We start from the raw sequence: 23,262 nt of genomic DNA on the forward strand, positions 1-23,262 counted from the left end.
TAAAGTTTTTTGAAGTACAAAAAATGAATTTATTTTAACAAAATTTACATGCATTATACTATAGGTCTTGCTTTATTTTCCCACATAATCACTATATTCGTCGTCGGAAAAGTGTTTTCCGGGTGTTCTTTCAATTTAGTGAACAGATGATAGTCACTAGGTGGAGATCGGGACTGTGAGAGGGGTGGCTTAAAACATCCCAACCAAACGAAGTCAACAGCTCTTGTGCTGCATGACTGGTGTGCGGATGCACGTGGTGACGAAGGAGACAAAACTCCCTTTGTCAGCATCCCGCGACGTTTGGTTTTGTATGGCTCTGCGAAGTTCCTTCATGGTCTCACAATATCTTGCAGCATTTATTCGTTCACCTCTTTCCAAAAAATCAACGAGAATAATCTCTTTTCTATCCCAAAACACTGACACCATGATTTTCCTCGCTATTTGCCGATTTTTGAATTTTTTGGCTGAAGGAGAATGAATATGGCGCCACTGTATTATTTGTCGCTTGCTCTCTGGAGTATGGTGATAAGGCCAAGTTTCATCTCTGGAGTATGGTGATAAGGCCAAGTTTCATCTCTGGAGTATGGTGATAAGGCCAAGTTTCATCTCCCGTCACCATAAAGTTGAGAAAAGCCTCGCCTTCAGTCTTACAACGGTCAAGAAATTCGCGAGTGGCGATGACTGTTCATTTTGTGTGCTTCGGTAAGCATCTTGGGCACCTATAGCGCACACAACTTGTGATACTTTAGTCGATCAGTTACAATTTCATGAACAACAGCTCGTAAAATGTTTGGACTAACTGCATGCAGGTCGTCAGTCGTCAAACGGCGATCAGACAGATGTTCTTCAATTTTCCGCCCCACATCATCAGTCAAAACAGATGGCCTTCTGCTTCTGTCTTTATCGTGAATTTCCGTCCTTCCAGAATTGAAATTCCGTACCCATCTCGTCACATTCTGCCTTGACATTACATTCTCCATAAACTGAAACTATCTCACAATTCATCGCAACGGCGTTCATGCTCTTAGCATTCAGGTAGCAAATTACAGCGCGCACTTCGCACTTGGCGGGAGATGGAATGAGAACGTTCATTTCTAACAGTCACCACAACACTAATTGACGATTGTTGGGAATGCTCGTTCCTTCCGCTGGCTTCACCCTACACGGCAGTGATACCAACTCCCCCTCGGACATTCCAAGCTAAAGCTGCATGCCTTGTGACCATAGTTTCCGGATAACTCTCTTACGTAATACTCATAATTCTGGTAGACTGAATACATTTCAGAAATTACAGTCACACTGAGTGTAATTCTCTACTCTGATCCGCAATGCCCGCAAATATGTGATTAAAACCATTCTATACAGTGCACAACTCAGATCTTAATCGTGCGGCTCTTCTACGCCGAACAGTACCCTGTGACCCCTCCAACCACACTCACCTTTCTCTCTCTCTCTCTCTCTCTCTCTTTCTCTCTCTCTCTCTCTGTCTTCCCCTGCAATTTTTGCCCTCTGCATATTCCTCTAGTACCATGGAAGTCATTCCCTGATGTCTTAATAGATGTCCTTGATCCTGCGCAGAACCTTCTCATTCCTTGCCTTATCAGTCCACCTGATTTTCAATGTCTGTCTGTAGCCCCACATCTCAAATGCTTCGATTATCTTCTGTTTCGGATTTCACACAGTCCATTTTTCACTACCATGCAATTCTGTGCTCCAGACGTACATTCTCAGTAATTTCTTCCCCAAATTAAGCCCTATGTTTGACACTAGTAGACTCCTCTTGGCCAGGAACGTCCTTTTGGCCAGTGCTTTTTGATGTCTTCCTTGCTACGTCCGTCATTGGTTTTGCTGCCTGGGTTGCACAGTTCCGTAACTTCATCTACTTCATGACCATCAATCCTGATAAGTTTCTCGCTGTTCTCATTTCTGCTGCTTTTCACTACTTTTTTCTTTCTTAGATATATTCTCAATCCATATTCCGTAATTATTAGTCTGATCATCCCATTCAGCAAATCACGTAATTCTTCTTCACTTCCATTCAGGATAGCAATGTCATCGGTCAATCATATCATTAATATTCTTTCACCTTGAATTTTAATTCCTCTCCGCAACCTTTCTTTTGTTTCCATCATTGCTTCTGAATGTAGAGATTTAACAGTAGAGACTACATCACGGTCTTACATCTTTTTTAATTCGAGCACTTCCTTCTTGGTCATCCACTCTTATTATTCCCTCTTGGCTCTTGTACATACTGTATATTACACGTGTCTCCCTACAACTTACCCCTATTTTTCTCAAAATTTCGAACTTCTTGCATCATTTTACATTGTCGAACGCTTTTTCCAGGTCGACAAATCCTATGAACATGTTTTGATTTTTTCTTTATTCTTGCTTCTATCATCAACCGCAAGGTCAGAATTGTCTCTCTGGTGCCTTTATCTTTCCTAAAGCCAAAGTGATTGTCATCTAACACATCCTCAAGTTTTTTCCATTCTTCCGTATATTATTCTTGTCAGCAATTTGGATGCATGAGCTGTTAAGCTGTTGTCGATAATTCTCGCACTTGTCAGCTCTTGCAATCTTCGGAATAGTGCGGATGATATTTCCCCGAAAGTCAGATGGTATGTCGCCAGACTCGTACATTCTACACACCAACGTGAATAGTCGTTTTGTTGCCACTTCCCCCAATGATTTTAGAAATTCTGATGGAATGTTATGTATCCCTTCTGCCTTATTTAACCGTAAGTCCTCCAAAGCTCTTTTAAATTCCGATTCTACTGCTGGATCCCCTATCTCTTCTAAATCGACTCCTGTTTCTTCTTCTATCACATCAGACAAATCTTCACCCTCATAGAGGCTTTCAATGTATTCTTTCCACCTATCTGCTCCCTCCTCTGCATTTAACAGTGGAATTCCCTTTGCACTCTTAATGTTACCACCCTTGCTTTTAAATTCACTGAAGGTTGTTTTGATTTTCCTGTATGCTGAGTCAGTCCTTCCGACAATAATTTCTTTTTCGATTTCTTCACATTTTTCATGTAGCCATTTCGTCTTAGCTTCCCTGCACTTCCTATTTATTTCATTCCTCAGTGACTTGTATTTCTGTATTCCTGAATATCCCTGAACATTCTTTTTACTTCCTTTTTTCGTCGATCAACTGAAGTGTTTCTTCTATTACCCATGGTTTCTTCGCAGTTGCCTTCTCTGTACCTGTGCTTTCCTTTACAACCTGTGTGGTTGCCCTTTTTAGAGATGCCCATTCCTCTTCAACTGTACTGCCTATTGAGCTATTCCTTATTGCTGTATCTATAGCGTTAGAGAACTTCAAGCGTATCTCTTCATTCTTTAGTACTTCTGCATCCCATTTCTTTGCATATTGATTCTTCCTGAATAATCTCTTAAACTTCAGCCTGCACCTCATCACTACTAAATTGTGGTCCGAGTCTGTGTTTGCTCCTGGATACGCCTTACAATCCAGTATCCGACTTCGGAATCTCCGCCTGATTATGATGAATATATAACTGAAATATTTCCGGATCACCCGGCCTCTTACACGTATACCACCTCCTCTTGTGATTCTTGAACAGAGTATTCGCTAATACTAGTTGTAATTTATTATGGAACCCAATTAGTCTTTTTCTTCTCTCATTCCTTGTCCCAAGCGCATATTCTCCTGTAACCTTCTCTTCTATTCCTTCCCCTGCAACTGCATTCCAATGCCCCATGACTATTAGATTTTCATCTCCCTTTTAAGTGCTGTATTGCCCTTTCAATATCCTCGTATACTTCCTCTGTCTCGTCATCAGCCTGTATATCTGGACTATCGTTGACGGTGTTGATTTTCTGTCGATTCTGATAAGAACAAACCTATCATTGAACTGTTCACAGTAACACACTCTCTGCTCTACCTTCCTATTCATAACGAACCCTACATCCGTTATACCATTTTCTGACTCTGTTGATATAACCCCCAGCTCATCTGGTCAGATATTTTTGTCTTCTTTCCATTTCACTTCACTGACCCCTACTATATCTAGATTGAGCATTTACATTTCCCGTTTCAGATTTTCTGATTTCCCTACCACGTCCAAGCTTCTCACATTCAACCCCCCGGCTTGTAGAACGTTATTCTTTCGATGGTTATTCAGTCTTTTTCTCATGATCACCTCCCTCGTGGCAGTCCCCTCCAAGGGATCCGAATAGGAGACTATTCCCGAATCTTTTGACAATGGAGAGATCATCATGACACTTTCTCAGTTACAGGTCACATGTCTTATGGATACACGTTATGTGTATTTAATGCAGTGGTTTCCATTGCCTCCTGCATCCTCATGCCGTTGATCATTGCTCATTCTTCCACCCTTGCGGGCTGTTTCCCACCCCAAGGACAATACCTCTGCTGCTCCTCTGTCCTCTTTGACAAGGCCGTTGGCAGAATGAGTGTGACTTCTTATGCCAGAAGTCTTTGGTTGCCAGTGCTGGTTGTTAATCAAAATTTAAGCAGTGGCGGGTTTCGAACCCAGGACTATAGATGTTTTGATTACAACGCTACCCATAGACCACAGACATTCTTCAAAATGATTCAAATGGCTCTAAGCACTATGGGACTCAACATCTGATGTCATCAGTCCCCTATTCTTAGAACTACTTAAACCTAACTAACATAAGGACATCACACACATCCATACCCGAGGCAGGATTCGAATCTGCGACCGCAGCAGCAGACCGCAGCACCAGCGCGGTTCCAGACTGAAACGCCTAGAACCGCTCTGTCAGGGCGGCCGGCAGATATTCTTCTACCTCACTTGCTCAGCGTGAATCAATTCGCTCGGCACGCAGTTTCTGCGTAGCCGAAGATGCAAAGAGTGCGTCGTCTAAATATCGACATTCTAATGTTGATGAAAGCTGTTATTAAAGTTACATCTGAAGTGAGTGGATGATAACCTACTATTGAGGGATATTTAGCATGATAGATAGTTAAATCTTAGTTACACTTTGGAAAACATTAATAAATGAAAATTGAAGATTTGGCCTGGTGTCTCCTGCGTTGGCAGCTAGTTAGATTATCATCTTACTAATCAGGTACAATTTCTCACGGGATCGGTTCTCGCTATACCATCTGTTGTCTGGCTCTCACTCCACTTCTTACGTCACACATCGGCTAATGCAATCTCAACTACATCATGAAATGAAGCTTAGAATGGAATATTGTGAGTCTAAAGCCAGAAATGTTACAAACTGCTGCATAATTTGCAAAGTGCAAGACATGAGGCCCACGATTAAACTATGGTTATTCAAATCGTTACAAAAACTCTATTCTGTGAGTTATATCACTTTCATCTTCATCCATACACTGATTAACAGTTTCATCAAGTTTAGGATCGTTAAAACTGTCTTGATCCTGCGAACACATTTTGCACTATACTGTAGGAAACCAGCAAGTAATTCACGAGGTGCGGTCTAGAAGACCACAACTTGTGTCAGTAACTCGTGTCAACAACAAAAAAAGCAGGGGGTAATGCAACCAACAACGAAACATTATAGGTTTGGCGATATAAGGAAGGCAGGGGGAGTGTAGAAGCATTCCGTTAGAACTGGCCTTGGAGAGTGAGTTTGAAATTTTTTGTGTGGTCTGAGAGACCGCACCTTGTGAGTTAAGGGCTAGCATGCCTTCCGGCAATGTCCACTGGCACGTCAAACAAGCCACGACAGAGTATTTCACAGTTCCACCGATCCTTCAGCAACCCCCTTTATGAATCACCGGCTACAAAGTGTGCAGACGCTCCACAAAGTGTGTCGGCACTCCCGGAGTGGCGTTTATTTTCCACGAAATGTGTTAACACTGCATTGAATACAGAGATAAGTTGCTAAGTGGAATTATAATACTATCGCTAAGATCGCATACGGACAGGTATTAGGTAAATCTCTGCAACTGTTCTACACAGCTAGAGGGGGAAATCGATTCTCAGTCATCCTGATGGAAGCTGTAGCGTTCTTGCGGGGAAGATAATTCCCCCACCACAAGCGCTTTCCACTCTTTAGTTTACAGACTATACCTCCCTGCGTTTCCTGTAATTTTAATGTAGGCTGTCACGTTCAGTTTCACTGCCAGCACAGGATTTCCGAACCCCGTATGGCAGCAATGTGCCTATCGACTGTTTCAGATCAGTGAAAAGTCATTCCGTCACTCACAGTTACATCTTTCGGTAATGAATATTTTAGTTTCACAAAACGCCTTTTAACACCTCTAAGCTGTAGGTGGAGTTCCACTTGCCGCTTCTACGAGAATGAACGTAATTTCGTCCACTGAATAATCTAATCTTAAACTAACTTACGCTAGGGACAACTTGCCGTTTCTACGAGATTGAACGTAAGTACTGCCACTGAATAATCTTAAACTAACTTACGCGAAGGACAACACACCCATGCCCGAGGGAGAACTTGAACCTCCGATGGGGAGAGCCTTGCGAAGCGTGACAAGGCGTCCAAGACCACGCGGCTACCCCGCTCGGCTCTGAAGGAAGAATTCACACATGTTATCAGTGCCGACACTTACATTCGGCTTCCCAAACGAACCTTTCTCTCGACGGCAGATGCTTCATCTGGCTCGTATCACTTTCCTATTGCAATACGTAGCAACGAAACGAAGTAACTTTCTTATTCTGTTGTACAGGATGTTGCTCAGTGTCATGTCATGTTATGGTTGGGTGAACGAAAGGGGGGCTAGAGATGCGTTTACATAATCTGGATAGTGGAGGACTAAGTGGAACTTGTTTTAAAAGTAAGTTGTCTGGGTACAGAGATGAATATTGGCTGATAAGTTACTGATACTTGGTTCAAGATGTCACAGAGTTACAAACGGTAGATTTTTTTAATGTGCTACAATACGGAACATAGTTTCAGGAGGTACTGAGTTTTTCAGTCTGTACAGGTAAATGACCTCTTACAGTCTTGATTAAGATGATTATAATGGGTTAGACATTTGATGTGTTGGTATACCTGAAGCTGAGATTTGAATTGTTCATGTCTGTGTTGACAATGGAAGATCATACTGCAGTTCCATTTGTGACCAAGGGTGTGATGGTGGGGCAGATTCAGGGAAAATTCGAATAAGGAAAGTAAGACCTGAGTTTTGTTGATTCTAAGAAGGGAAACTCATCATTGCAACACCCTCAGATTTAACAGTAAGATGACTCAGTGGATAGCCCGTCAAAAACAACACAGATGAAGCATGAAAACAGGAAGAAGGTGTACTGAACTATGATAAAAGAATCAAAATAGAAACAGTGAACGGTTCAAGCTTTAGATGTGCAACATCATGCCAATGTCAGTCGCCACGGCATCGTGGTTATGTGGTCTCATGTTGGAGTGCGAAGGAAGAAATCCGTGTTCATATCTCCCTCGTGCCCCATTTTTTTCCACAAAATTATGGACTGTCTGATCAGTCATTGACCTGTCTGTTCGCTGTATTCACATATGTGTCTGTGTCGTGGAGTAAAGTCCGCTTGCAACAGTGAGGCGTTAGGAAGCGACCTCCAGACCTATATACCTCCCATTTATTCTACACAAGTACCACATGTTAAGCCTCTTGCGTTCCGTTTTGGAACGTTTATTTGTGGTTTTCATTCCTGTGAGAGGTCTATGCGGCATCTCGTCTTCTCTCACTATTCATCACATTTACTTGCGATGGTAATATGTATTGTTAACACATGACTCATATCCTATAACCAGTATATAGTACGAAAATTTCCGAGACTACAGAAGGAGAACAGCCACGTCAATGACCAGACGGAAAGCTCATAATTTTGTTTAAAAAAACGGCGCACCATATAGATTTGAACACATCAGTTCAATACTGTGATCACAGAACCATGACGCCGTGGTTCTTGCACTTCGCTCGATGTTGCACATCTTGAGCTTGGACGATTCACCGTTTCTACTTTTGCTTCTTTTTTTACAATTCAGTACAACTTCTTCCTGTTTTCGTGCTTAATATGTGGTCCTTTACGGGTTATCCTCTGGGCCATTTTACCACTAAGTATGAGGGGGGTGCGATGGGAAATCTCTCTTGTAAGAGCCTTGGGATTTTCACGCCGAAACTGAAGTTAATTTCCTGCTTCGACCTGTTCCACTACGATTGAAGGGTCTACTACTTTGGTCACACCTTGCGACAGTCCGAAGTCGGCATAGAGGTGGTGACTGTTTAGAGCCGATGAGAAAAGAGTGGCGAGAGAAATCTGGGCCCCAAAGATGATGGCAACTATTTCAGAGGTTAGACGTAAATAGAATTTTGCTTTGGATAATTTTATCATAACTGAGTCATTATGAATGATGAACTGTGTCATTGTTATGGACAGGCAGTACTTCTTAATTTTGAGTGACTGAATTCTAATTTAAGGAATGTAGGGTCTAGTTGACATGGGAGGAAGGGTCGAGATCAGGAAGGGCTGAGTCCAGTGCATTAGATCTGATTTATTTATTTTATTTTGCGTTCGATATGCCATATGCCTTACAGTACTACTCACATTCAGCATGGGGAACTTAATTAACATGCAAATGTACGTTAAGTTTACCATGCTGAATGTGTATAGCACTTAGATCTGAGAAGTGAAAGAACAAAGGCCGCCTATGGGACTGTGGCTAGGAATTGGTCGCATTGAGAAAGCTTGTTGGGACTTACAGCAACAGTCCACGGGGTCCTTGGTGCTGATGTGTTAACTTCTATTGATGTATTTGTACAGCAATAGGTGTGGTAGGAGTTGGTTCAGCTGATGGATTTGGTACTATTGATGCAGTTGATGACCCAGTGATATTGGGGATGCTGACAATTCGAATGTAAAGAAAGCAGGGAGGTGCGGAAGATGGCGACTGAAAGACCAAAGGCCACTATGAGTGTAGGTAGTACTAACAGTGGACTGCCCGCCCGGTTGGCGGTGCGGTCTAAGCACAGCTTTCCGGGCGGGAAGGAGCGCCTGGTCCCCGGCACGAATCCGCCCGGCGGATTTCTGTCGAGGTCCGGTGAACCGGCCAGTCTGTGGATGGTTTTTAGGCGGTTTTCCATCTACCTCGGCGAATGTGGGCTGGTGCCCCTTATTCCGCCTCAGTTACACTATGTCGGCGATTGCTGCGCAAACAAGTTCTCCACGTACGCGTACACCACCATTACTCTACAACGCAAACATAAGGGTTACACTCGTTGGTGTGAGACGTTCCCTGGGGGATCCACCGGGGGCCGAACCGCACAGTAACCCTGGGTTCTGTGTGGGGCGGCGGAGGGGTGAAGTGGACTGCGGTAGTCGTCGTGCGGTTGTGGACCACTGCGGCTGCGGTGGGGACGGAGCCTCTCCGTCGTTTCCAGGTCCCTGGTTAGCATACAATACAATACAATACTAACAGTGGAACGCCCATCATAATGTAACAGTGGCTCAGTTGCAGTTGAAATGAAGACGGCTACAATGATAGAGATCAGGAACTAGGTGCAGTAGTGGTCACTAAAAATGGTTTAATTGGTGCCGAGCAGCCTAAGTGCCGTCAGTGTACTGAGGCCACGTAGACGGCTAATGAGGGACAAGAGAAGATCAACGGAAGGCTGCTAACAGTGTCGTCGACGGACAACACAACAGTGTTCCGGCGCACGAAAAGTACAAATCCTTAGAACAATTATATGTCGCTGGATTGCTGAAGAGTTCCTTCCGCGAAACTGTTACACTATGTGATCAAAAGTACCAGGACACCTGGCTGAAAATGACTTAAAAGTTCGTGGCGCCCTCCATCGGTAATGCTGGAATTCAATATGGTGTTGGTCCACCCTTAGCCTTGATGACACCTTCCACTGTCGCAGGCATACGTTCAATCAGGTACTGGAAGGTTTCTTGGGGAATGGCAGCCCATTCTTCACGGTGTGCTGCAGTGAGGAGAGGTATCGATGTCGGTCGGTGAGGCCTGGCACGAAGTCGGCGTTCGAAAACATCCCAAAGGGATGTTCTACACGATTCAGGTCAGGACTCTGTGCAGGCCAGTCCATTACAGGGATGTTATTGTCGTGTAACCACTCCGCCACAGGCCGTGGATTATGAACATGTGCTCGGTCGTGTTGAAAGACGCAATCGCCATCCCCGAATTGCTCTTCGACAGTGAGAAGCAAGAAGGTGCTTAAAACATCAATGTAAGCCTGTGCTGCGATAGTGCCACGCAAAACAACAAGGGGTACAAGCCCTCTCCATGACAAACACGACCACACCATAACACCACAGCCTCTGAATTTTACTGTCGGCACTACACACGCTGGCAGATGACGTTAACTGGGCATTCACCATACCCACGCCCTGCCATCGGAGCGCCACACTGTGTACCGTGATTTGTCACTCCACACAACGTTTTTCCACTGTTCAGTAGTCGAATGTTTACGCTCCTAACACCAAGCGAGGCGTCGTTTGGCACCTACCGGCGTGATATGTGGCTTTTGAACAGTCGCTCGACCACGGAATCCAAGTTTTCTCACCCCCCCCCCCCCCTAACTGTCATAGTACTTGCCGTGGATCCTGATGTAGTTCGGAGTTCCTGTGCAATGGTCTGGATAGATGTCTACCTATTACACATTACGACTCTCTTTAACTGTCGGCGGTCTCTGTCAGTCAACAGACGAGGTCGGCCTGTACGCTTTTGTTCTGTACGTGTCCCTTCACGTTTCCACTTCACTATCACATTGAAAACGTGGACCTACGGATGTTTAGGAGTGTGCAAATCTCGCATACAGAGGTAGGACACAAGTGATACCCAATCACTTGACCACGTTCGAAGTCCGTGAGTTCCGTGGAGCGCCCCATTCTGCTCTCTCACGATGTGTAATGACTACCGAGGTAGCTGATATGGAGTACCTGGCAGTAGGTGGCAGCACAATGCACCTAATATGAAAAACGTATGTTTTTAGGGTTGTCTGGATATTTTTGATCCATAGTGTATGACAGGCTTGTGCCCCTCTTTATAGCTGTCGACGAGAAGTCTGCAGTGAAGTGAAGTATTTGAAGTAATCAATGCCTGTGGCAGTTAATATCTCATTGTAAAAAGTGAACTTTCATGGTTGAAAATGTCATAGTTTTTAAGATATTCCGGATTGTTATGTCGTGTTCAAATGAATTTCTTAGAGAAACCCAGTATTGCGTCTCTATCTGCAAAGGATATCTTACAGCTTTTATTATTGTCAAAGTCATACCCTATTCCACTACTGAAATTCAATATATTTCATAGTAGATTTGTACCTAAATCGTTAGCCATAAAAGTCCATTTAAAACAAGGAAGGCATGGATACCTAAATGGATTAATATGTCTTCTACGAGGAGGAACGAGATTTATATTATAAACATATATATATTATATTATAAATATATCTTATATACTATAAAGCCCTGTAGAAGACATGATCCAATATTCTTCTACAAAAAATACTGTAATATTTTAAGGAAGGTCACAGAAATGACCAGGAATATGCACTTCATGAAAGAAGCTAATAATGTAGATAATCATAATATTAACACGTAAACATCGAAAACTAAATTGCCGATTTTAATACTAATTATACAAGGAGACCAGTAAAACTTACATAATTCGAAAGATACTTTGCTATTGGTGTGTACAAAAAAGATAATGTATGTACATAGTCGTTAAGAGAGGTAAAAAGAAACAGACGCATATGAGAAAAGTTTTCCTGTATCCTCTCACACTCCTACACGCCATTGTACGAAGCAAGGTGCTATGGCAGAAATTACACGCGAAACTAACGACGTTTCGTAAAATCGCATTTTAGGGATGTTTAAAAGTTGCATGTGGTTCATTTGCAGTAAAAACGCAGAGGAAAACGAAGGATCGTAGTAACGAAGCCTCCGGTATCAACACAGACGTTACATAACGTTGTTTACTGGCGTCATTTTTTCGCTTGCTTTTGTCTAACAGTAAACGGAACTAATTTTTTGTTGATATGTCGCCATTACCTCAAAATCTGAAATAAAATCCTTGTTTTCAGTTTCTTCATTTTGAATAGCTGCAACTTTCCTTATTATACGTAAACTGTACTTGTTTTAAGCTATGCCTCGACGAAGAAAATTAATGGGTCGGACGGCAAGACGAAGAACTAGTGACACAGGAATAACGTGGACAATGATAATGACAATTCTATTGTTGTTTTCAAAGATATATTCAAATGAGCATTGAACGTAATTGCAAGTAATTCTGAGAGCTATAATTGAGGTTTCATGAATTTATAGTGCAAATTTTGTAATGCCAAACATTTCGCATCTGAGGTTACTTCACGTAATACAAAGGCATTCACATTGTATTGTGATAAGGGAAAAGTTAAGTTTGACGCCGTTAACAGAAAACTTATTACTCAACGCACTGTATCAAGGACGCACTTCAAATGATCGAACAGCTAAAGAGGACTCAAGTATTTTTTTCGATAATATTCGTAGCTACAATGCAGCATTTGGTATGGTCAGTTCTGTGGCTAAAATTTCAGAATCAGTTTTTCGTACTCTTTTCCTCAAATCGTTCAGGTAAAAGCTAAAAATCATCATAGTGTTCAGATAAGAGCTGAGAATCTGAATACGAATAAACGTCAGATTACAAGGTGTCCCACTTAAACCTCCCTGATTTCAAGGACCCAGGAGAGAAAAACAACAGTAGATACGACAATGAAAAATGCACCACATTGTAGAGCATCTCAAAGAATTTATATTCCCGCGTCAGGAGTGCCAAGTATCGTCGCCAGAGTGCAGCATGGTCGCATGAAGTGAAAATGGCGACTCCAGAGTAGCCCCCACAAGCAGTAGTGTGTTTTACAGAAACAAAATCGCCGATTACTGTGCAAAAAATTATCTTCGACTGTATAAATGTGATCCACCTGATGTTTTCACATCAGGTGGATGGTATAGAAAGTTTCTGGCAACAGGAAGTGTTCTGAAACATTCTAGAGGTGCACGTTACAGTGTTTCAAAAAGAGACAGTGGAGGACATCAGACAAACGTTTCTCAAAAGCTCATGTAAGTCAATTCGTCAAGCATCTAGGCAACTTGATGTACCTCGATCAAGATTGCATCGTATAGTTCACCAGCCTCTTCATATGTGTGCTAACAAAGTGCAAATTCTACAACATCTGACGCCGAACGACAAACCACACCGACTACAATTTGCTGCAGATATGCTGCAGCGTATTGATATGGATGCCAGCTTCCTGTAAAGATGTTTATTCTCAGACGAGGCAACCTCTCATCTATCAGGAAGGGTTAACAGGCATAATGTTCGAATTTGGGGTTCACAAAATCCGCATGTTGTCATTGAACATGTTCATGATAGCCCTAAACTAAATGTCTGGTGCGAGCTAATGCACGACAGGATTGTTGGACCATTCTTCTTTGAGGAACAAACAGTGAATGTGTCAGTGTATCAGGACATGTTGGAGCAGTTTGTGTACCCTCAGATACAAGACTTGCAACCCAACATCATTTTTCAACAAGATGGAGCTCCGCCGCATTGGTCAACGGCTATTCACAAGTTCCTGGATAGAAAATTTCGCCGGCCGAAGTGACCGAGCGGTTCTAGGCGCTTCAGTCTGGAATCGCGCGACCGCTACAGTCGCAGGTTCGAACCCTGCCTTGGGCATGGATGTGTGTGATGTCCTTAGGTTAGTTAGGTTTAAGTAGTTCTAAGTTCTAGGGGACTAATGACCTCAGAAGTTAAGTCCCATAGTGCTCAGAGCCATTTGAACCACAGAAAATTTCCCAATCGTTGGATCAGTCGGGGAGGACCCACCACGTTCACCCGACATTACGCCGTTTGATTTCTTCATGTGGGGATTCGTCAAGGACCATGTGTACGCGGCCAAAGTGGACGATATTCCTACATTGCAACATCATATCACTAATGCTATTGCAACAATAACAGAGGAAATGTTACAAAGAACTTGGCAAGAAATTGATTATAGACTCGATATTCTTTGTGCTACAAATGGTTCACATGTAGAGGTGTATTGATGATAAATAAATAAATTCTTTGAGATTCTCTACAATACGGTGCATTTTTCATTGTCGTATCTACTGTGAGTTTTTTTTCCCTGGGTCTTTGAAATCACGGAGGTTTGAGTGGGATACCCAGTACTTTAAACCTCACTTTCGTTACTTTATAAACACAACTGGTTGAATTCCAACCAAAGATTAGAACTGTGTTTGGATATTGTGAAATGAGACACAGGAGGACCAATCAGGATACAAGATACTATCGCGGTTAAACGAATGACAATGTTGTGGGCGATAATTCACCAGTTGCGATTATTTTTAACAACCACTGTCAAAATAAAACACAAATTAGATTAAATGGTTAATTTGAAGAAGCGACAGAATACATTAAAATGTCATTCCAGAAAATTTTTGGGACCTGTAAGTAGACCAACACTCTACGCTGAAATTAAGAGAACTATAATAGTTCTCTAAAACAAAAGTTCATAAGCTGTTGATGGAATTTCAAACAGAATTCTGAAGAGTTATTTCGACTTAATAGGCAACGTACTTAGTGATTTATGTGATACACCACTGGGACAATAATTTATCCAGGCTGATTCCAATGCTTCATCATAAAACCTTTTTATAAGACAGGTGATAGGAAAAAGCTAAATAAATATCATCCACTTTCCTTACAGAATCATTTTCCAAATTATTCGAAAAAGTACCGTGCTCAAAAGTAGTCTCACATTGACAACTTTCACAAAAAGTAACCGTCGTCAATTGACAAAGGTCGATTTGTAGGAAACGTTTTTGACAAGGGTTGTCTTCGCAGATTTAACTTTTCTGCGAGTTGCAAAAGGGGCTGTTTCTACGAAATTTGATTAAACCAAATTGCGAGTCCAGGGCATAGCTACCAGACTGCGTTCAAAACCTCGAAAATTAATAAGAACCAGGGGTTATTTTTGTTATGAAGTCATCAATTTTTGCGATCTGTCCGAAGCATTTGTTGTGTAGATCATGTGGCTCTCATAGATGTCCACGGCAGATTGGAAGGAAACGTTGGGCTCTCCAAGAAATTCAGTCGACCACAGAATAATAGATCAGAGTATTTTAATAAGAGTGTCGATACCTCGCATTCGATAGAGGGCACAGATATTGGACATGTTATTGCTCTTAAACATGTACTTTGTTATACACGGTGAATAAATACCGCTGCACCTTTAATTTTAGATTTCCATAATTTGGATGAATACATGAGCACCAACCGGGCTTCGGGGCTCTTATCCCATCTTCAGGTGCTACTGCAACTATTAATGAAGACTAAATAGGACGCAAAACAACAATAAATAAATAAATGTCGTGTGACTAGGGCCTCCCGTCGTGTAGACCATTCGCCGGGTACAAGTCTTTCGATTTGACGCCACTTCGGCGACCTGCGCGTCGATGGGGATGAAATGATGATGATTAGGAAAACACAACACCCAGTCCCTGAGCGAAGAAAATCTCCGGCCCAGCCGGGAATCGAACCCGGGCTCTTAGGATTGACACTCTGTCGCACTGACCACTCAGCTACCGGGGACGGCCAAAACGACAATTAGCAACATTAAAAGGGCTGTCAAGACTGTAAAACATCAGTAGAACCTACCTTAATTATGTGTGACCGCACTGTACAACTTACACAGAAAAATTGACAAATTCATCCAGTAGTATAAGAGAGCCTGTTGCGGGCCGACCGGTAAGACTCGAGGCAAACATGGTTTGACCGAACAAGCAAGACTAAATCCATAAACATGCAATCATAGACTGATCTACTATGAACCACCAAAGACGAGGCATGGACTTGAGAAAGCCAACATCGGGCATAAATGCTGTTCCAAACAATTAAAACACCAGTTGTCGAATTACAAAAAATAACTTATCATGTAAGTGCACTGTCAACTGCATGTCGAGTACTCCCGGCATGACCTGTATAACTGACGACCGCGTGGATCGCAGGCGCGCGCTCCAGTGTACACACACTCCATTAGGGAACCGTCTATGCGTGGATATTTATAGATTTAGTCTCGTTTACCTCGATTCTTATCGGTCGACCCCGCAGTTTTCATGCTTCATCGCACAGGCTCTCTCATAATACTGGATAAATTTGTTAATTTTTCTACGGATCTTGTAGAGGGTGGCGCAGATAAAAGTACCCGTGAAGTACAAAGGAAATGCAGTGAAATTACAGAAACGAAGACCTGAAATTCACTTACCGTTTATTTACAATAAAAAATACACTGAAAAATACATTTACAGAAGACGCTGAAAGTGACGCCCTGCAACATCAATACACCGCTGTGCACGTCTAAGCAAATTCAGATATGCCCGGCGTAAAGTTCGGATATCGATGGCGGCAACTTCACGGCTCATATTGCCTTTCAGTTCCTGCACTGTTTTGTGGATTTTTTTTCACAGGTTTTGCTCATCAAGCGTCCCCAAAAGAAAAAATTAACATGTTGTTAGAACTGGCGAACATGGTGAACATAAATGTTTGCTGACTGTTCGTTGCTCAGTAGAGACATCATGGACTTCTTCAAGGGATACCTAAGACATGTGACATGTTGACCCGTCTAGCTGAGATGCAGTAGTGTCTTTCATATTCACAAAATGTATCAGAACTCTCCATATATGCAACCGTGTTGAGGGTATCGTCAAAAGATATCGGTCCAATGATGCGCGTTCCTGTTACACCGCACCAGACGCCGATTTTTCATCATGAAGTGGTTGCTGAAACACAATGTTACGGTTATCCGTTGCCAAGTACCTCGTGTTCTGTGAATTCACATGACCGAAAAGATGAAACCATGCTTCATCGCTCATGATGTAATGGAAAGGGTCTAACAAACCATCGTTGATGTTATTCAAAAGACAGGTGCAGTACTCTACACGTCTCTCACTATCATCTTCCTGTAACTGCTGTTCAATCGTCATACGATATGGCTTCAAACTAAGACTTCAACCGGCAACTCCTCCTACTTACATGCTACTTTTGGGACAATTTACGTGTAGACTTCTTTGGGCTCCGAATAATTCTTCGGCGAACGTGTGCCGTAACTTCTGGTGTGCGAATTGTAGGAATTCGTTGTCATTTTACATTTTGCACAGATCCGTAAGTGCGCCAGTATTTTGTACAGACTCTGTATTGCTCTGTTTTCTGGTAGTCCTCTATCCGGATACTTGACCCCGAAATTTCGCGAGTTTCATTAATCGAACCCATTTTCACATACTCTTCCACAACGTCAATTCTTTCTTCTATCGCGAAAATGACTTTGCAGACCGCAGAAAGAAACGGCTAACTTCACTGACGAAATGAACAGAAATGCTGACAGAAGAATGCTAACAATCGATTACCACATAAAACTCTCCGTTGTTGTGGCTGTTTACTCGACTCAGAAGTGGAAATATTGCATTCATGTTCAAAGGGGAGGCGGGATGCTACTTTTCACTGTACTACCCTGTACGATTTGGTCGTATGCAACTACGGCACGGTCAGTGCGGTCAGTGATGGTTTACAGCCTTAACGGGCCTTTTAATATTTATTATTTTTGTTTAGTATCCTATTTACTCTTCATAAATTGTTTCAATAGCATCTGAAGATGAAATTAAAGTCCTGAAACTCGTGTAAAGCACATACATTTATCCAAATAAAGGCACTTAGAAATTTCAATTGCAGCGAATTTTATTCACAACGAACAGCCTAAATAACATGTTTCCTGGAACACTGTTCTACGAAAACAGCGATCACAGGTGTATCAATAAAATTTGCTAAAAACAGTTTTGATCGCATAGATATTTTATTTAAATTGGTGACCAATTTCATTCTGTTGCACTTTGATCATCTTCAGACCTTTTACTTCATGATGGTGACAGGAGCTGGGCTGGCTGAGCAGGCTGCTCTAGAGGGATATAATCGATTGCGGATAGCAAATTTTATTACTGTAAATAAACGTTGTGGATGTTCCAAAAAAATGGCTCTGAGCACTATGGGACTTAACTTCTGAGGTCATCAGTCCCCTAGAACTTAGAACTACTTAAACCTAACTAACCTAAGGACATCACACACACCCATGCCCGAAGCAGGATTCGAACCTGCGACCGTAGCGGTCGTGCGGTTCCTGACTGAAGCGCCTAGAACCGCTCGGCCACTCCGGCCTGCTGTGGATGTTCCACTGAGAATTTATTACGCACATCATTGTTTCGCAGGCTTGAAAAGCTGACCTGGATTTATTTTCTAAAACCGTTTGTCATTGCAAAGTGTGGCCCGGGAGTGATAGGTTGTGTTTGGTGGTGTTCTGCAGGCACTATGAGCAGCGGGCTGTTCTGCCTGTGCTTCGGCAAGCCGCGCTTCTCGGTGCGCGACGACCCGCAGGCGCGCGTCGGCGCGTGCTGCGTGGACCTGGTGATCGCCGTGGGGCAGCTCTTCACCGTCGTCTTCTGCCTCGTCGGCTGGGGCTGGAGCATCTGGTGGGGGCTCATCATGCTGCGCCTCGCACGTGAGTCACCTCCTCTGTCTCCCTTCCTCGCCGTAGCACTGCGCGGCCATACAGACTCTCTAAGTCAGATGTACGTAGATGGTAGAGATTCCTGAGTACCGGGTGATCAAAAAGTCGGTATAAATTTGAAAACTTAATAAACCACCGAATAATGTAGACAGAGAGGTAAAAATTGACATACATGCTTGGAATGACATGGGGTTTTATTATAACCAAAAAAAAGTTATCGAGCCTCTTTTTTTTCCTTTTTTCCGGGGAACTGCGTGATTCTGGTTTTGTAACCGCTACCGTGACGGGTGAGGGGTACGCCGATATGTTACAGAATCGCATCATCCCCAGCCTTGCTGATAAACACCTGCTGGAATTTACGATGTTTATGCAGGATGGCGCTCCACCTCATATTGCTAGACGCATGAAAGATCTCTTGCGCGCGTCGTTTGGTGATGATCGTGTGCTCAGCCGCCACTTTCGTCATGCTTGGCCTCCCAGGTCCCCAGACCTCAGTCCGTGCGAATACTGACTTTGGGTTTACCTGAAGTCGCAAGTGTATCATGATCGACTGACATCTCTAGGGATGCTGAAAGACAACATCCGACGCCAATGTCTCCGGACATGCTTTACAGTGCTGTTCACAACATTATTCCTCGACTACAGCTATTGTTGAAGAATGATGGTGGACATATTGAGCATTTCCTGTAAAGAACATCATCTTCGCTTTGTCTTACTTTGTTATGCTAATCATTGCTATTCTGATCAGATGAAGCGCCATCTGTCGGACATTTTTTGAACTTTTGTATTTATTTATTTTTTTCTAATAAAACCCCATGCCATTCCAAGCATGTGTGTCAATTTGTACCTCTCTATCTACATTATTCCGTGATTTATTCAGTATTCAAATTTATACTGACTTTTTGATCACCTGGTACACTAAGATGACAGAAGTCGTGGGCTAGCGATATGTACATAAACAAATGGCGGTAACATAAAAGGGCGGTACATTGGTGCAGATGTCATTTGTACTCAGGTGATTCGTATGTAGGGTACTTTACGACCTGGTTATGGCCGCAGGACGGAAATTTACAGACTGTGAACGTGGAATGGTAGTTGGAGCCAGACGCGTGGGACATTGCATTTCGGAAATCGTTGGAGAATTCAGTATTCTGAGATCCAAATAGTCAAGGGTGTGGAGAATACCAAATTTCGGGCATTACCTCTCCCCAAGGACAACGGAGTGGCCGACGACCTTCACTTAACAACGGCTTTTCCGTAGTTAGGACAGTGTGGAAGAATTCGGCGTTAACGGGCTGTGGCAGCAGACGACCGGCGCGAGTACCTTTTCTAAGAGCACGACATCGCGTGCAGCACCTCCCTTGGGTTTGCAACCATATCGATTGGACCCCAGACAACTGGAAAACCGTGGCCTGATCAGATTAGTCCCGATTTCAGTTGCTAAGAGCTGATGGTACATTTCGAGTGTGGTGCAGACCCCAAAAAGAACTGTGCATGCTGGTGGTGGCTCCATAATGGTGTGGGCTGTGTTTACATCGGATATGGACTGAGTCTTCTGGTCCAACTGAATTATTTGGAGACTACTTGAAGCCATTCATGGACTTCATCATCCCAAACAACGACGGAATTTTTCTAGATGACAATGCACCGTGTCACAGAGCCACAATTGCACATGATTGATTTGAAGAACACTCTGGACAATTCGAGGGAATTATTTGGTCACCCAGATCGCCAGACATGTATTTCATCGAACATCTATGGTACATAATCGAGAGGTCAGTTCGTGCACAAAATCCTGCACAGGCAACACTCTCGCAATTCTGGACGCTATAGCGGCAGCAAGCCTCAATATTTTTTGCAGGGGACTTCCAAAGACTTGTTGAGTCCATGCCACGTCGAGTTGCTGCACTAAGCCGGGCAAAAGGACGTCACTGTAGTACAGCAATGGACCCACCAGGGTAGCCGAGAGCGCTAGCGCACTGCTTCCTGGACTCTGGTATGCGCGCCAGCCCCGGATCGAATCTGCCTGGCGTATTAACGACAGGGGCCGATGTGCCGGCCAGCCTGGATGTGATTTTTAGGCGGTTTTCCACATCCTGCTAGGTGAATACTGGGCTGGTCCCCTTGTTCCGCCTCAGTTACATAGCTCGCAGACATCTGAGCACATTCGCACTATTCCATGGATATCACTCGACGCAGACAGTTGGGGTACACTATTTCCGTCCCGGGCAGTACGGGGTGGCGACAGGAATGGCATCCAGCCACCTCTTACACATTAACATGCCAAATCCGATTAACGATAGCTGACCCTGCGGAACAAGGCTCAAGCTATAGACTGTAGTACAGTAATGGAGATTTTGAACGAGCTGTAGCCATTTTGGTTTTCGGATGTTCATCTGTTCCATTATTTTCCGCGGTGCCAGCCGCCCCCTCCTATCATGCCTTCGCCAGCTAAAATGAACGGTTTATGGGACATAAACTATGTACAACACTTAATTTACCGCTCTTCCAGGTCGATCAAAGCAACACATCTACTTTGTACTTCAATGTCCTACAACCCTACCATTTTAATGGCGTGGTACCTCTGGTAACAGGTTATACGTCTACATCTACATCGACACTCTGCAAACTAACGTAAAGTGCATGGTATAGGGTACTTTCCATCATACCACATATTAAAATTTCTTCTCATGCCAGTCGCGTGTACAGTGCTGGAAGAATGATTGCTTCAGTCAGACCTGTTCAGCGATCTGCTTTGCAAGCTGGCTTACTCTAACGCCTCACCAAGCGGTTCCGGCGAGTAATGGGAGGGGAAGAGGAGAGTAGGGGAGGACGAATCTGAACAGTGCAGCTCGGCGCAAGGAACTGCTATCAACGAGTCTCTTCTAAGGCTGCTAAAAGTTCCATAGAGATGTATCGCTTCTCGGTGGTAATTTAACACCTTTCGTGGCAAATTTATTTCCTAAGACTGTTCCACTGACGAGAAATGACAATAAAATTAAACTTAGTTGTTTTAATTAATGAAGGAACTAACATGATGCAGTTAAGTAAAAAACATTTTATTTGTTACGATTGGTGTAGCCTTATGATGGATGTCGTTTCCGGACGAAGCGTTTAAATTGAAGACTTTCAGTCAACTTCTGTCGATAGATTTCGTTCCCTTCACTGTGGAAAAAAGTTGCCCGCGCGAATATTTATGTCCAAACATCGACGTAATTGTAGCTGCAAAATTATGAAGTTGTGGAAATTTACGTTGAAGAAATTTTTATAGGAGTCTACAAGACTAATGAAACCTATCCTTAAAATGCCTGTCACACTGCAGGTTTATCAGTTCTAGCTGTAGCTATACATACCAATGGCATTGCCACAGTGGTCATACGGGTTCCCGTCAGATCACCGAAGTTCAGCACTGTCGGGCTTGGCTAACACTTGGATAGGTGACCGTCCGGATCTGCCGAGCACTGTTGGCAAGCAAGGTGGACTCAGCCCTCATCCAGTGACGACTATCGTCTGAGGATGACATGGCGGTGGGTCGGTACCGTTCGGCCTTCCGGGGCCTGTTCGGATGATGTTTTTAGTTAGTAGCTAGGCATCCTTCACTGGTGTGTTATAAATTGATAATGATGTGTCTGACGTCGCACTGAAGTTATAAACCCGGCCATAATGCAGCTGTCCGTTGATTTTAAAAGTGCTACTCTCCACTTGAAGCATTGTGCTATTATGTATACACGCTTGCACTTAAAACTACAGCGAAGTTAACATATTGCCATTCCTCTGAAGACAGTGTACTGTTTCCACATCCCCTGCGCTGCATAATGTCTCACAGCCACTCTTTACCGTGAGAGCTCACTGCCCAGGCGGCGAGCGAGCACGAGTGCTAAGGCTTGTGTAGCCTCCTCCTGAAGAGGCCTGGCCTCCTTACTCGCTGTAGCTGTTCTAACCTTGCCTTCGCAGTCACTAGGGGGGTGATAAGTAAAGGCTCTGATTCCTCACTTAATGCTGATTCTTGAAACTTAATAAGTAGGCTTTCGCGTTATAATGGGCGCCTATCTTCAGCCTTCTGCTAGTTTAAGTTTTTCGCATTTCTGTGGCGCTTTCTCGTGGATCAAATAAACCTGTGAAGATTCGTGCCGTCCTTCTTTCTTCACATTCAGTGTCTTCTGATCCCCTGTTAATCTTATGCGGCATGGATCCCACACACTTGAGTAGTATTCTAAGATGGAACAACCAAGCAATTTACAAGCAATCTCTTTCGTAGTCTGACCGCACTTTCCCAGTGTCCTGCCAACGAACCGAAGTCCGTCACCTGCTTTACCTACGATTCAGGCTACACGACGTTCCATTTCATATCTCCATAAACCGATACAATTGAAATTTGGAAGAACGCTTGCAAGCGTATGATGAAGATGCGACTGTCACGCTGGCATATATCGATTTATGTTTACGTCGATGACAACTACGAGAGATGAACGGCATGGTTCAAATGGCTCTGAGCACTATGGGACTTAACATCTGGGGTCATCAGTCCCCTAGAACTTAGAACTACTTAAACCTAACTAACCTAAGGACATCACACACATCCATGCCCGAGGCAGGATTCGAACCTGCGACTGTAGCAGTCGCGCAGTTCCGGACTGAAGCGCCTAGAACCGCTCGGCCACCGCGGCCGGCTATGAACGGCATGGATTTCGTGTATACCCTGCCAAGCAATCTCCATTTCAAATTATCAA

General features: G+C 43.5%; 1 protein-coding gene across 2 annotated transcripts in view; it reads left to right on the forward strand.

Annotated features, from left to right (window-relative positions):
- LOC124797875 (protein stum) overlaps positions 1 to 23,262 on the forward strand; it is a 145,900-nt gene that overhangs the window by 31,557 nt on the left and 91,081 nt on the right. For both annotated transcript variants that reach the window (XM_047260967.1, XM_047260966.1), the window contains exon 3: positions 18,329 to 18,523. In XM_047260967.1, the coding sequence (XP_047116923.1) occupies positions 18,329 to 18,523 (195 nt within the window). The remainder of the gene's footprint in view (positions 1 to 18,328; positions 18,524 to 23,262) is intronic.

This window comes from Schistocerca piceifrons, chromosome 5 (assembly GCF_021461385.2).
Source record: "Schistocerca piceifrons isolate TAMUIC-IGC-003096 chromosome 5, iqSchPice1.1, whole genome shotgun sequence".
NCBI lineage: Eukaryota > Metazoa > Arthropoda > Insecta > Orthoptera > Acrididae > Schistocerca > Schistocerca piceifrons.